Source organism: Megascapheus bottae, chromosome 17, assembly GCF_031878675.1.
Source record: "Megascapheus bottae isolate mThoBot1 chromosome 17, mThoBot2.hap1, whole genome shotgun sequence".
In the NCBI taxonomy this organism is placed as follows: Eukaryota; Metazoa; Chordata; class Mammalia; order Rodentia; family Geomyidae; genus Megascapheus; species Megascapheus bottae.
In genome coordinates this window covers 11,728,844-11,743,957 of record NC_143525.1, presented here as the reverse complement: position 1 = coordinate 11,743,957, position 15,114 = coordinate 11,728,844, and the positions used below count along the sequence as shown (strand labels likewise).

At 44.7% G+C, this 15,114-nt stretch overlaps 1 protein-coding gene across 2 annotated transcripts in view; it reads right to left on the bottom strand.

Moving 5' to 3' along the window:
• Positions 1-15,114, bottom strand: part of Fxr2 (FMR1 autosomal homolog 2) — a 38,796-nt gene that overhangs the window by 2,310 nt on the left and 21,372 nt on the right. For both annotated transcript variants that reach the window (XM_090349656.1, XM_090349655.1), the window contains 11 exons: positions 11,896-11,948; positions 11,470-11,563; positions 8,159-8,230; positions 7,932-8,080; positions 7,046-7,139; positions 4,957-5,073; positions 1,740-1,910; positions 1,465-1,543; positions 851-960; positions 609-695; positions 106-334 (listed from right to left, as the gene is read on the bottom strand). In XM_090349656.1, the coding sequence (XP_090205782.1) occupies positions 106-334; positions 609-695; positions 851-960; positions 1,465-1,543; positions 1,740-1,910; positions 4,957-5,073; positions 7,046-7,139; positions 7,932-8,080; positions 8,159-8,230; positions 11,470-11,563; positions 11,896-11,948 (1,255 nt within the window). The remainder of the gene's footprint in view (positions 1-105; positions 335-608; positions 696-850; positions 961-1,464; positions 1,544-1,739; positions 1,911-4,956; positions 5,074-7,045; positions 7,140-7,931; positions 8,081-8,158; positions 8,231-11,469; positions 11,564-11,895; positions 11,949-15,114) is intronic.

Genomic DNA, 15,114 nt, shown 5'->3' with positions numbered 1-15,114 from the left:
CACCCTCTCAAACAAGTGTTCCCTTCTCATTCATAAGCCAGCCAAGCATTTCTTCACCATCATCAGTTTTCCAAGCTTCCTCCACTGGCCCCACAGCTATCTCACCATATGCAGAACCTCCAGTCCTCCGGCCCCGACCCCGGCCTCCATAGCTGCCCCCATAGGTTCTTGTCGTGTGGAGGGAGGAGGAGGAGCTCTCATCAGTGGTATAGCCAGCCTTGTCACTGCCGCCACCACCACCACCCCGTCCACTACCGGGAGGGCGAAAGCCCAGACCAATCTGCCGAAGCTGTTCATCAATTTGCAGTCTCTCCAGGCGAAGTTGTTCCACCTCCTGGTTGGGAAAAGATAGATGTCCATACAGAAGGAGAAACAGTATGGGTGATAATCACTACATGGCTAACCTCTCAGGAGTGCAAGAAGGAAGATACTAGTTGAAGGAAAATCCCAGGATTCAACTCCACACTTAAAACATTCACCAATGGCTCTTGTTCTACAAAGAGACAAACTAGGCACCACAAACCCAAAGTTTTCTTTCTTTCTGCCAGTGATCCTCACCCCCTGCTATATATAGCTTGTCCCACTCCCAGGCTTCCCGCACAGCCTACCTGCAGGTAGGAAAGATGATACTCCAGCAGTGCCTGGGCATTGCTGATATTCTCTCGGGTACCAACAAATATGAAAGGAACCATTCCCTGTAGAGCAGAGCCAAACACCAGAAAAGGCAGTAAAACACCATCCAGTGGGACTACAACCTACTACTAGGCTAAACAAGTTTCTAGAAGTCCCTAGACCTCAGAAAACACCCCTCCCATCTGTGGGAACCAATCTCTAAGACTGGATGCCATACCTCCTCCCTGGGGTTCTTCTTGTCATTATCACCTTCCACACGAACTCTCACCACACCAGATTTATCCACAATCTCCTGGATCACTTTCCCATTCTTTCCAATCACTTTGCCTGAATAAATAAAAAAGGAATCAGGCATCCCCCTCCCCCTCTTTTGTAAGGAAAAGAATAAAACAGTCTTCCAGCCTCATCTCTCTTTGTAGCTAGATTTCTAAGAAGGTTTCATGGAATCAAATACTGTAATCTCTACAAATGTATTCTGTTTTTATCACTACTAGGACAAACTATTGGCTCCGTTCTTGTGAAAATGAAAGTCTGCAGAATGGTGTCAATCCCAGCTGCAGATCTTCATCACTTTTTTTTTTGCCAGTCCTGGGCTTGAGCTCAGGGCCTGAGCACTGTCCTTGGACTTTCTCAAGGCTAGAGCTCTACCACTTGAGCCTCAGAACCACTTCCGGCTTTTTTCTATGTATGTGGTACTGAGGAATTGAACCCGGGTCTTCATGCATGCTAGGCAAACACTCTACCTCTAGGCCAAACTCCCAGCCCTTCATCACTTTTAAGACTCTCACATCTGGCCTCTAACTATTCTCTTTCATACACACCCCAACTTACCAACCAGATTCCTGGGCACTTGCACAGAATCCTCAGAAAATTCTAGGTAGCTCCGAGCCTGTCGGCACGCTTCAGGAGTCTGTGGGAAGAAGAGTGGAGAACTGCTACTGAAACAGCAGACTTGGATCTCTTGCCACTCTCTGACTTTGGAGAACCAGGCTGTCACCAAAGTTAGAGGAGGAAAAGTGGAGGTCACCAGTACATAGATACGTTTCCACCTCAGTTCCACTTCTCTCTATCCCCTAAAACACTCAGAAGACAGATCTTTTGCTGACCTCCCCATAGATGCGGAAAGTGCAGGTCTCTTCACCCAACTCAATGGCAGTCACCCCAGGTACTTTCCGGGCCTGCTGGATGTTGGCACCATGAGTCCCAATTGCCAGACCCATCAGATCCTCTCGCACTGTGAATTCCTCCTGGAATGCTGCTGCCAGCTGCTTGCTTGTCTAAAAGAAAAAGACACTGCAGGAATCATGGTGGTGGAATTTCAGAGCACCTGTTTCAAGGGCCTAACCCACTGCATCACTGTAGGAAAAATGTGGGGAAAAAAAGCAAAAAAACACCCTGGAGTTTTTGCTTTATCAAATCCAGGAAGTCTTAAATACTAATAATCATTTGGGGGTGAGGGGCAGAAGGAGAGCAGCTTGGGCTGGGAACCACCACAGTTCTGGATTTGGCTCTGGTATTACCTAGTTGTATGATCCTAAACAAGACACACACTACATCGACTACTAAGTCTTTATACCAGACCTACCTCATTCTAATACTAGCAAGAGAATTAAAACTACATTTCCTGGCCGGGAATTTAGCCTAGTGGTAGAGTGCTTGCCTAGCATGCACGAAGACCAGGGTTTAATTCCTCGGTACCACATACAAAGAAAAAAAGCCAGAAGTGGTGCTGAGGCTCAAGTGGTAGAGCTTTAACCTCGAGAAAGTCCAAGGACAGTGCTCAGGCCCTGAACTGGCAAAAAAAACAACAACAAAAAAAAAAACCCCTACATTTCACAAGGTTCCTGGCTCCTGCAGGTGTAAAATACTCTCTTACCTTAAAGGACTATCAATTTCTCCCCAAAATAAAACCCTCTAACAGGGAGGTAGCTAGGATAATAGGCATGAGCCACAAGTGCCTGGCTTATTCAGTTTTTTACTTTTGCCTGTCCTGGGATTTTAGCTCAGCCTGGACACTGTCCCTAAGCTTCTTTTCCTCAAACTTCACTTCCGGCTTTTTGGGTAATTTATTGGAGATAAAAGTCTCGCAGGGCTGCGAGTTTGGCCTAGTGGTAGAGTGCTTACCTAACATGCACAAAGACCTGGGTTCAACTCCTCAGTACCACATACATAGACAAAAAGCCAGAAGTAGTGCTGTGGCTCAAGTGGTAGAGCTCTGTCCTTGAGAAAGCCCAAGGACAGTGCTCAGGCCCTGAGTTCAGCTCCCAGGAGTGGCAAAAAAACAACAACAACAACAACAACAAAGTCTTGCAGACTGTCCCAAGTTGGCTCTGAACCATGATCCTCAACGCTCAGCCTCTTGAGGAGCTAAAATTAGACATGAGCCACCAGTGCCCGGCTTTAATATTTTTGCTAGTCCTGGGGCTTTTCCTTGAGCCTGAGCTCTATTCCTGAGTATTTTTGTGCACACAGCTAGCGTTCTAGCGTTCTACCATTTTAGCCACAGCTCCACTAACAGTTTTGTTTTTCTAAGTAATTTTTACTGGTGATAAGAGGATTACAGATTTTCCTACCCAGGCTGACTTTGAACTGTGATCCTCAGATCACAGCCTCCTGAGTACCTATGATTACAGGTGTGAGCCACCAGCACTCAGCTGATTTTTCTTTTTAAGGCAAAATAATTTTACTATAAAGTTCAGGCTGTTTTTGAACTTGAGATCCCATTGCTTCAGTCTTATTACAGGCATGAGTCACTGGCATCCAGGCTTGTTTCTTATTGCTGGTTCTGGAACTTGAGCCCAGGGCCTGGGCACTGTCCCTGAGTGCTAGGAGAACTCAAGGATAGTATTCTACCATTAATTAGAGTCATAGCTTTACTTGTGGCTTTTATGGTAATTTATTTGAGATAGTTCATGGACTTTCCTGACTAGTCTGGCTTTGAACCATTAATACTCTACTGAGTAGCTAGGATTACAGGCACAAACCACCAGTGCCTGGCAAGGTATCTGTTTTTGCTTTTTTTTTTTTTTCCCCATTGAGTTATGAGGCTTGAACTCAAGGCCTGGGAACTGTCCCTGAGCTTTTCTACTCAAGGTTAACATCTTACCACTTTGCGCCACAGCTCTACTTCTAGTTTTTGAGAGGTTAATTGATGTTGAGTGGCTACTCTCAGAGACTTTTCTGCGGGGCTGGCTTTGAACTGCAATTCTCAGATCTCAGCCTCCTAAGTAGCTAGGACTACAAGTATCAACCACCAGTGCCTGGTGGTCTCTAGCTTTTTATCCTTTGTGTAGATATCTTCCCCACACCTACTTTTCTTAATATGGACATCTATGTTACGCAGACTAGCCTCAAATTTATGCATTAAAATGATTCTCTTGCCTCAGCATCCTTAAGTAGCTGGTTACAATAGTCTCCTCCCACCCCCAATGGCAAGGATCAAATCTAAGGTCTCTTATATGTTAGGTAAGCACACCCCCTAGTCATCCTGGGTTTTTGCTTTTGTGTTTTAGTCATCTAATATTTTAAAATAATTTGGGGGTTTATGTCTAGCTACTACAGAAGACAGTAATATGGAGGATCAGGCTCAACACCAGTACACGAAAAGTTAGCTAGACCTCATCTTAACCAACAACTGGGTGGTGATGCACACTCATTATTCCTGCTACACAGAAAGCATAACTAGGAAGATCAGTGTCGGCTGCCCCCAGGTAAACACAAGATCCTATCAGTGAAATAACAGAAGTGAGGGTGTGGCTAAAGTGGTTAGTAATATACCTGGCCTAGCAAGTGTAAAGACCAGAAATAGAACCCCAATACAGTCAAAAAGAAGATGAAACAACTGGGTTAAGAGAATGGGAAGAATGGAAAGAGTCAGGGAATGAGGGAGAAAAACAATAGCAAACAAGCTGGCACTAGTGACTCACGCCTGTAATCCTAGCTACTCAAGATCTAAGGATGGTGGTTTGAAGCCAGTCTAGGTAGGAAATGTCTGTGAGACTCATCTCCAATAAACTACTAAAAAGCACAAAGTGGAGCCACGGCTGCACAAGTTACAGTAGGGCGCCAGCCTTGAGCAAAAATAGCTCAGGGGCAGCTTCCAGGCCTTCAAGCCTCAGGACCAGTACAAAACAACAAACAAACAAACTTCCATAATATAAAGGAGTTCTGTCACCTGGAGAAGATAAAACAGCCAATCTTTGTTTATTGACTAGAAAAGCCTTAGTCATTTTGCTCCATTAAATATAAGAACATGAATGGAGGATGGGGTAGAAAGAAGGAACACAATAACATTCAGCAGGAAAAAGAGGAGCCAAAACTGACCTCTAGATGCTTGGTAGCTTCTTCATTGCGGGACATTAGTAGCAATTTTGTACGTAGGCTTCGGAAATGCATGTCACCCAACAGAGATGCTCGCTTCACAGGGGCTTCTGTGGTGGACTGGGAAGAAACCAATGGGAAAGACATTAACACTGACTACAAATAAATGCTAAGGAGAGTTAAGGACTAAGCATGAAAATGTTTAAATCCCTAGACAAGGACAGGAGTTATGAAATTAAGCTAAAGCATGATATGGTGAAACATGCCTGTAACCCTAGCGCTCAAGAGGTAGAGGAGGATTGTGAGGTATAAGACAGCCTAGGCTACATAGTGAGCCCTTGTCTCGAAACAATCAAGCAAAACAAGCTGAGAGCAGTGGTGTACAAAACAAAACCCAAGTGGTGATGTTCACCTGAATTCCAACACTTAGGCAGCTGAAGCAGTAAGAGGATCATGGGTTTAAGAGTAGGCCGGGCTGGCTACACAGCAAAACTTTGTCTCCAACAAAAGCTGGTCAGGTGCTGGTGGTTCATGTCTGTAAATGGTAGCTACTAGGAGGCTGAGATCTGAGTATCAAGGTTCAAAATCGGCCTGGGCAGGAAAGTCCATTGACTTTTTTTTTTTGTGGGTCATAGAGCTTGAACTCAGCCTGGGTGCTGTCCCTTCAGCTCAAGGTTACCGCTCTACCCTTGAGTCAAGCTCTACTTCCTGTTTTCTAGAGGTTAACTGGAGTCTCAGGTACTTTTGTGCCCTGGGTGGCTTTGAACCTTGATCCTCAGACCTCAGACTCCAGAGTAGCTAGGATTACAGTGTGAGCCACTGCGCCCAGCTTATTCTGTTTTATCACTCATGGTTAGCACTCAAGTATTTGAGTGCTTCCAGGTTTTCCCTGATTAATTCAAGAGATCCTCAGGCTCAGGCTACCTTCCAACAGCAATTCTCAAATCTCAGGCTCCTGGGTAGCTAGAGTTAGAAGCTTTCCACCTGCACTCAGCATCAGTCTATATTTTGAAGGTCTAATATCCAAGGAAGGGTCATCAACCCAGATTATGAAATGACTGTCAGGTATGTAACTCATTGGTATAGTGCTTGACTACCATGTACAAGACCCTGGGTTCCATCCTCAGGAATACAAAATAAGGAGGGATAGAAAATTCAGGACATTAATTAATTGAAAATGGGAAATGATGCTGTGGTTCAAGGGGTAAGGTGGTAGCCTTGAACTGAAGAGCTCAAGGACAAGGCCCAGGCCCAGAGTTTAAGCCCTATGACCCACAAAAGGAAAGAAAAAGAAAGAAAGAAAGACAGACAGACAGACAGACAGACAGACAGAAAATAGATAAATAGATTCAGGTCATAAGAAAGATTTAAAGTGCAAGACCCTAGGTTGTAACATCAGGAATTCAAAACTGAACAGGAGGAGTGGGAGAAAATTTAGATCATAAAGAAGACTAAAAACTAGAGCCACACAGGCCATATGGGTCAAGAGTAAATACATGTGAGCATAATTTAGTTCCTCCCTTTCTACACAGGGATTAAAAAGGGGGAAAGGAATAATTGGCCAGATGCTGGTGGCTAAGGCCTATAATCCTAGCTATTCAGGAGGCTGAGATCTAAGGACTGTGGTTCAAAACCAGCCCAGGTGATGTCTGTGAGACTCATCTCCAAATAAGCCAGAAATAGTGGTAGAGTGCTAAGCAAAAAAAAAAAAAAAAAAAAAAAAAAAGCTTAGGGACAGTGCCAAATTCAAGCCCCAGGATCAACACAAAGGGAGGAGGGGCTGGGGAGGAAGAGGAGGGGGGGAGGAGGAGGAGGGGGGAAGGAGGAGGAGGGGGGAGGAGGGGGGGGGGGGAGGAGGAGGAGGAGGACGATGACGACGAAGAAGGAGGAGGAGGAAGAGGAATAATTGGTGAAAAACTTATGTGAAAATTAAGAGAGAGGACTGGGGTGTGGATCAGTCACAAACTCCTGCCCAGGAAGTGTGAGCCTCTGAGTTCAAATCCTAGTACCATAACAAATGGGAAGGAAGGAAGGAAGGAAGGAAGGAAGGAAGGAAGGAAGGAAGGAAGGAAGGAAGGAAAAACAAACTCACCAGAATAAAGAGCTCACTATTCGTGATGTTAAGAAAGATGCAGTTAGCTCCCAGCGCTTTCTTGAACTCTTTATGGACATTTTCATTGGTGCAGCTGCAGGGAAGAGAAAAGTGATCTCAGAATGCAGTGAGAGGCTCAGGTAGAAAGAGTGGGAGCCAAGAAAATAAGAGAGGAGGGACAGCATTTACATAACATAGGTGGGAAATAAAGGGGCTTAGGATACATCAGCAACTAGGGTCCCACAGGGCCAAGTGAACAGAGGAGACTAAAAAGTGAGAGTAGAGCTGGGCGTGGTGGCTCACGCCTGTATCCTAGCTATTTAGGAGGCTGAAATCTGGGCACTGTGGTTCAAAGCCAGCCCAGGCACTAAAGAATTATAAACTCTTATCGCCAATTAACCTCTAGAAAATCAACAGTGGCACTCCAGCTCCTGAGTAGAGCAGTAGCCTTGAGCTAAAGAGCTCAGTGACAGTGCCCCCCCCAAGACCAGTGTCCAAGCCCCATGACCAACAACAAAAAAGTGGGAGTTAACTATCAATAAAAGTGGAAGTGAAGCTGTGGCTCAAAGGAAGAGCTCTAGCCTTGAGCAAAAAAAAAAAGCACAAAGCCAGGCACCAGTGGCTCATGCCTATAATCCCAGCTACTCAGGAGCTTAAGATCTGAGGATCACAGTTCAAAGCCAGCCCCAGGCATGAAAGTCTGTGAGACTCTTACCTCCCATTAACCACCAGAAAGCTGGAAGTAGTGCTGTGGCTCAAGTGGTAGGGCAGTAGCCTTGAGTGAAGAGCTCAGGGAACAGCACCCAGGCCCAGAGTTCAAGCCCCGTGATAGACACATAGACACACACACAGGGTCTCCCATTCTCAACTGCCCCCCAACACTCACGCCTCTCTCAGATCTTCAGGCACAGCCATGGTAACCTTGAAGAAACTGCCTTTGGTTGCAAGGGGATTAGGATTAACTGGCCGAAGTCGTTCCAGTGTGACAATCTCATTGTAGGTGGCATCACAGGCAGCATATTCAATGACATAGAACTGGTAGGAAAAAAAGAAGCATGGATGACCTGAACATCTATCTCCAATCTTTCCCTCCAAAGGTCTTCAGTCACTTACATCTCCCTTCATCATCCTCACTCGGGCAAGCCACCAGCCACAAGGTTCCTGTTCATTGGCTCGAGAATAAACCTACAAAGGTTGGAATAAGAGATATTTAAGACATCTCAAAACAGCAAGAATGAAAGAAACATTAAAATTCACTTAGGCCAGGCCAGGAGTTTGGCCTAGTGATAAGAGTGCTTGCTAGCATGCACGAAGACCCAGGTACCACATACACAGAAAAAAACCCAGAAGCCAGAAGTGGTACTGAAGCAAGTAGTAGAGCTCTGGCCATGAGAAAGTTCAAGGACAGTACTCAGGCCCTGAGCTCAAGCCCAGGACTAGCAAAAAAAATTAAAATAAAGAAAAAAAAAATGCGGGGCCAGGAGTTTGGCCTAGTGGTAGAGTGTTTGCCTAGCATGCATGAAGACCCAGGTTCCATTCCTCGGTACCACATAGAAAAAAAGCAAGAAGTGGTGCTGAGGCTCAAGTGGTAGAGTTCTAGCCTTGAGGAAGCCCAAGGACAGTGCTCAGGCCCTGAGTCCAAGCCCCAACTGGCAAAAAAAAAAAAAAAAAAAAAAATGCACTTAGGCCAGGCATTGGTGGCTCATACTTGTAATCCCGGTGACTTAGTATACTGAGATATGAGGATTGCAGCCAGGGCAGAAAAGTCCATGAGATACTGTTTTTGGTTATTTTTTTTTAATTGAAAAGATAATGAGCAGGGGGTCACAGTTATATAAATAAGGTAATAAGTATGTTTTTTTGTTTTTGTTTTTTTTTTAAAAAAAACATTGTTATCCTACTATGAGACTCTGATCTCCAATAAACTACTCAAAGAGGCTGGAAGTGATGCTGTGGCTCAAGTAGTAGAGCACATGCCTTGAGCAAAAATAAGCTCAGGGACAGTGCCCCAGCCCAGAGCTCAAGCCCCAGGTCTGCCAAAATTAAAAAACAGAACAACAACAAAAACCCACTTAGACCATTCTTTTTCTTTGTTTGTATGGTGTTTGTCTTGGGGCTCAAAGGGCCTGGGCACTATCACTGTGCTTCTATAACTCAAGGCCAGCATTCTATCACTTGAGCCACTGCTCCATTTTTGGTAGTTAATTGAAGATAAAGTCTCATGACCTTTCCTGGGCCTTTCCAGGCCTACCTGGGCTGGTTTTAAACCAAGATCCTCAGATCTCATCGTCCTGCATAACTAGATTGTAGGCATGTTTGCAATCTAAGCATCCATCTTTTAGTAATAAGAGGAAGGAGAAGAAGGAGAAGGAGGAGAAGAAGGAGAAGAAGAGGAGGAGGAGGAGAAGAGAAGAGGAGAAGAGGGAGAAGAGGAAGAAGAGGAAGATGAGGAAGATGAGGAGGAGGAGGAAGAAAAAAAAAGTTGGGTGTTGTGGTTCACACCTGTAATTCTAGCTACTTAGCAGGCTGAGATCTGAAGAATGGGAGACTCTTATCTTCAATTAACCACTAGAAAATCAGAAGTGGTGCTGTGGCTCAAGAGGTAGGGTGGTAGCCTTGAGCAGAAGGGCTCAGGGACAGCCCAGGCCCAAAGTCCAAGCCCCATGACCGACAAAAAATAAAATAAAAAATAGTGATGAATTGTGCATTTTACTTCTCCACACACTACATGACTATGTGGCAACTCAGGAAATAAAACAAGAATAAACCAGAGAAAAGCCTAAGATACTGAGAAAAAAAATGATGTTTAAAATGGGTGACCTCCAGCCAAATGTGATGGCTCATGCCATGTAATCCCACTGTTTATGATGGCAGAGGAAGGAGGAGCTCACGTTCTAGGCCAACCTGAGCTACACAGCAAAACCCTGTCACAAAAACTCCCAAAGCTGTGAAGCCAAGAATATGGTCTAGTGGTAGAATGTCCTGGGTTCTATTCCTCAGTACCACATACACAGAAAAAGCCAGAAGTGGGACTGGAAGCACAGCCTAGTGGTAGAGTGCTTGACTAACATACATGAAGACCAGGGTTCGATTCCTCATTACCACATACATAGAAAAGAAGTGGTGCTGTGGCTCAAGTGGTAGAGATTTAGCATTGAGAAAGCCCAAGGACAGTGCTCAAGCTCTGAGTTCAGTCTCTAGAACTGGCCAAAAAAAAAGGCGAGCACAGTAGCTCATGCCTATAATCCAAACTACTCAGGAGGCTGAGATCTGAGGATTAAGGTTCAAAGCCAGCCTAGGTACAAAAGGACCTGAGACTCTTATCTCCAATTAACCTCTAGAAAATGCCAAGTGGGGTTTAGCTTAAGGGTAGGGTGACAGCCTTGAGCTGAAGAGCTTAGGGACAGTGTCCAGGACCAGAGTTCAAGTCCCCCCCCCCCACACACACACACAAAAGACACTGTGGCATATGTGGTAGAGCGCTAGTTTTGAGAAAGCTCAAGGACAGTGCCCAGGCCCTGAGTTCAAGCCACAGGACTGGCAATATACATATTCCTAACCCTAATATAAGTGTGTGTGTGTGGTTAGGCACTAGTGGCTCATGCCTGTAATTCCACTCAGAAGGCTGAGATCTAAGGACTGAGGTTTAAAGCCAGCCCAGGGAAAAAAAATCCATGAGCCTCTTATCTTCAATTAACCAATGAAAAGCCAAAAATGGAGCTGTGGCTCAAAGTGGTACAGTACTAAGTTTTGAGCAAAAAAAACACCGTGTGTGTGTGTAGGGGGAGAGTATGGGGCTTGAATTGGCCTGGGTGCTATCCCTGAGCTCTTCATCTCAAGGCTACTACCCCACCCTTGAGACAAGCCCCACTTTCCATTTTCTTTTTTTGTCAGTCCTGGGCTTGAGTTCAGGGCCTGAGCACTGTCCTTGGGCTTTCTCAAGGCTAGAGCTCTACCACTTGAGCCTCAGCACCACTTCCGGCTTTTTTCTATGTATGTGGTACCGAGGAATCGAACCCGGGTCTTCATGCATGCTAGGCAAGCACTCTACCGCTAGGCCAAACTCCCGGCTCCCTCACTTTCCATTTTCTAGAGGTTAATTGGAGATAAGAGTCCCAGGTCCTTTTGTGCCCCCGCTGGCTTTGAACCTTGATCTTTAGATCTCAGCCTCCTGAGTAGCTAGGATTACTGGCATGAGCCACTGCACCTGGCTAAGCTGTGAGACTCATATCTCCAATTAATCACCAGAAAACCGGAAGTGGCACTGTGGCTCCAGTGGTAGGGCAGTAACCTTGAGCTCAGGGATAGCACCCAGGCCCAGAGTTCAAGCCCCACAACCAACCAGAAAAAGAAGAAAGTAAAGGATAGACCTAAAACTCAAGCCCCAGACAAAACAGCACAACAATAAACTTTCTAGCCCATACCTCTACTTCATCACCTTCTGTTATCTCCTTATTATAGTCAGTAGGAGGTGGTAGCCGGACATCTCCAAAAGGGATCTGTCTCTCACTCTGCCAGCTGTAAAATATGATATGAAAGCTACTCAGATTGGTGTAAATGCTCATTTGTTTAGGAAGGAGTTAGTTCATTCAGATGGGAAACTTCCACACTCCCTGGTAAATAAGCTCCTGTTCCATATTAGTGTTTTCCATCTCTTGTTAGAATCTACCAAAAGTCCCCACCCTCACTAAATTATCTATCCTTTTTTCTTCTGGATTCCCAGCAGAGGACTTACCCACCCAAACCCACAGCTCTCCCCCACCTTTACATGCCTCATAGAACTCAGCCGCCCCCTCTTCACTCTCCTTCTAGGACCTAGTATGCTGGATTCTCTATTCCCAAGGTCTTACTTGTTTTCAAAGAAGATGGTAACAGAGTCTTCATGGACATCCTTCACAAAGCCCTAGAATGGATTTTAGGATTAGGAAAGTTAGAAACAAAACAAAATATAAAATGATAATTCATCAGGAACAGAGATATTGGAAATCTTCAAAGTAGTTTTAGGTGGGGAATCAAACAGTCTAAATAAAGACTGAGCCCGGAGGGTGTATTGTGGTGATAGGTAAGAACAGTGAAAGTAGGGGCTGGGAGTTTGGCCTAGTGGTAGAGTGCTTGCTAACATGCACGAAGACCTGGGTTCAATTCCTCAATAACACATATACAGGAAAAAAGCCAGAAGTGGTGCCGAGGCTCAAAGGGAAGAGTGCTAGCCTTGAGAAAAGTCCAAGGACAGTGCTCAGGCCCTGAGCTCAAGTCCAGGACTGGCAAAAAAAAAAAAAAAAAAGAACAGTGAGAGTGGGCTGGGAGTGTGTGGCCTACTGGTAAGAGTGCTTGCCTAGCATGCACAAAGCCCTGGGTTCGATTCCTCAGTACCACATACACAGAAAAAGCTGAAGTAGTGCTATAGCTTAAGGAGTAGAGCGCTGGCCTTGAGAACTCCCAAGGACAGTGCTCAGGCCCTGAGTTCAAGACCCAGGACTGGCAAAAAAAAAAAAAAAAAGATAAAGGAGGAGTTAAAAGGCATGGCTCATTTGGTAGATGAGCAAAAAGCAGCAGGTATTGAGATGAGACCTGGTAACAGAGAGATAAAGAAAGTGATACTGGAAAGAGATGTGGGAAAATTCAGAATACAGAATGGGAACTAAGTACAAAGGAGAAGTACCACCTGCAACAACAGAACAGCTTGAAAGCTGGTGGTCTATTCTGATTCCCACAGGGATTCCTATCTGTCTACTGTTATGCAGAGCAGCCTGCCAGAGTTCAATTAAAATACCAACAACATTCAGCAAAGCTAAGAATATCCCATGAGGCAGTGAAAGGTTATCCTGGAACACCTAGAGGACACCAAGATCTGCCAAGACAGACAAAGGTCTAGGCTACCCAAAACCAGCAAGAGACCTGAGCAGACTTGGTACCCTGACACAGGGATTCTTGGAAAATAATCTTGAAAAGTTGAAAACAATAAACACAATTTACAAAAGAAAAGCAGGAAGATTTAAAAGGTGTCAGAGTTTTGGGCTGGGAGTTTAGCCAAGTGGTAAAGTACTTGCCTAGCACGCATGAAAACCCAGGTTCAATTCCTCCGTACCACATACATAGAAGAAAGCAGAAGTGCTGCTATGGCTCAAGTGGTCCTTGAGAAAACCCAAGGACAGTGCCCAGGCCCTGAGCCCAAGCCCAGGACTAGTTTAAAAAAAAAAGATGTCAGATTTTTGAATGCTAGAAAAGTAATGGTTTTAATTTCAAAGAATAAAATCTGCAGAAGAGTGTGGGGAGCGTGGCCTAGTGGTAGCATGCTCACATGGCATGCATGAAGCCCTGGGTTCAATTCTGCAGAACCACATACACAGAAAAAGCTGTAAGTAGTGCTGTGGCTCAAGTGGCAGAGTGCTAGCCTTGGCTTTGAGCAAAGTGTCCAAGGACAGTGTCCAGGCCCTGAGTTATACCCCCAGGACTGACAAATAAATAATTAAATAAATAAAAGTATAGAAGACCAAAATCAAAATACGAAAAAGATGGGCCATCTATTTTTTTTTTTTAATTATCCTCACTAATGAAGCCAAAGTGTGTACTCAACCCTACATTCCCAATTTTTCTGACTTCTCTTTTTTTCCACACGGGGACTGCTAATTTTGATAAGTTCAAATTCATTAATCCACTTTTATTTGGACTGTTTTTGGGTTTATATCTAATAAATCTCTCTAGTCCAACACTATTTTCCTCCTACCTCTTCTTCTAGAAGTTTCACAGTTTTGTTTTTCATTTAAGTATGTACAGCACTCAGGATAGAGGAAAGAAAGTAGAGGTAAAAGCAGGAGCATCTTCAGCTCTAAACTACAGTTAGAGAACAGCCTGGGCTACATAGTAAGCCTCTGTTTCAAAGGGGAAAAAAATTTAAGGAAGTGAGTGACACTGTGGCTCAATGTGGTAGAGCACTAGCTATGAGCTGAGGAGCTCAGAGACTGTAACCAGACCCTAAGTTCAAGCCCATGACCAAAAAATTACTTAATTACCTAATTAAAGATTAGGGATTTAGCTAGAGCACAGCTTAGCATATGCTTAGCATGCACAGGGTCCTGGGTCCAATCCCCTAAAAAAAAAATAATAATAATGGCTTCAAAAGACATACACAGGAACTATTCTTAACCTTTGTGACTAAAAATAATGGCTGAGCCAGGTGAGGTAGCTCACGCCTGTAATCCTACCTACTCAGGAGGCTGAGATCTGAGAATAGCGGTTCAAAGCCAGCCCAGGCACTAAAAAAGTCGTGAAGCCGGGAGTGGTGGCTCATGCCTGTAATCTACCTACTCAGGAGGATGAGATCTGAGCATCAAGGTTCAAAGCCAACCTGGGCACAAAAGGACCTGAGACTCTTATCTCCAATTAACTTCAAAAATGGGAAGTGGGGCTTGGCTCAGGGACAGTGCCCAGGCCAGTTCAAGCCCCATAAACCCCCCCCCCCACACACATAAAAAGTCCGTGAAACTCATCTCCAATTAACTACCAGAAAACAGGAAGTGGAGCTGTGGCTCAAGGAGTAAGGTTGAAGAACTCAGGGACCATGCCAGGCCCAGAATTCATGCCCCATGATTTAAAAAAAAAAAAAAGGCTATATATTTATGAGAAACAAAGACAAAAAATACCTGGAGAATGCAGTTTATACCTCACAAAACCGATCAATTAAACATATTGTTCTTTCCTTATGGTAGGAAAACTAAAACCTGAATTTTAATCTTGACACAAGCCATTTTTCTCTTTTTTAGAGAAACTTGTTAAAAGTTCTTAGAGCACATATTGTACAGTATTTTCTGGCTCTTTCCTTACCTGAGTTTTTTCTTCGACATTCTCTTCCCTCAGAAATGTTTGTCCCCTTGAAATGGCACTGTAGCTCATTTGTAGAGCTCTAGCCTTGAGCAAAGAACAGTGCCGAGGCCCTAAATTCAAGCCCAATGGCCAGGAAAAAAAAAAAGCCGGGCGTGGAGGCTCAAGCCTATACTACTAGCTATTCAGGAGGCTGAGATGTGAGGATCAAGGTTCAAAGCCAGCCCGGGCACAGAAGGACTTGAGAC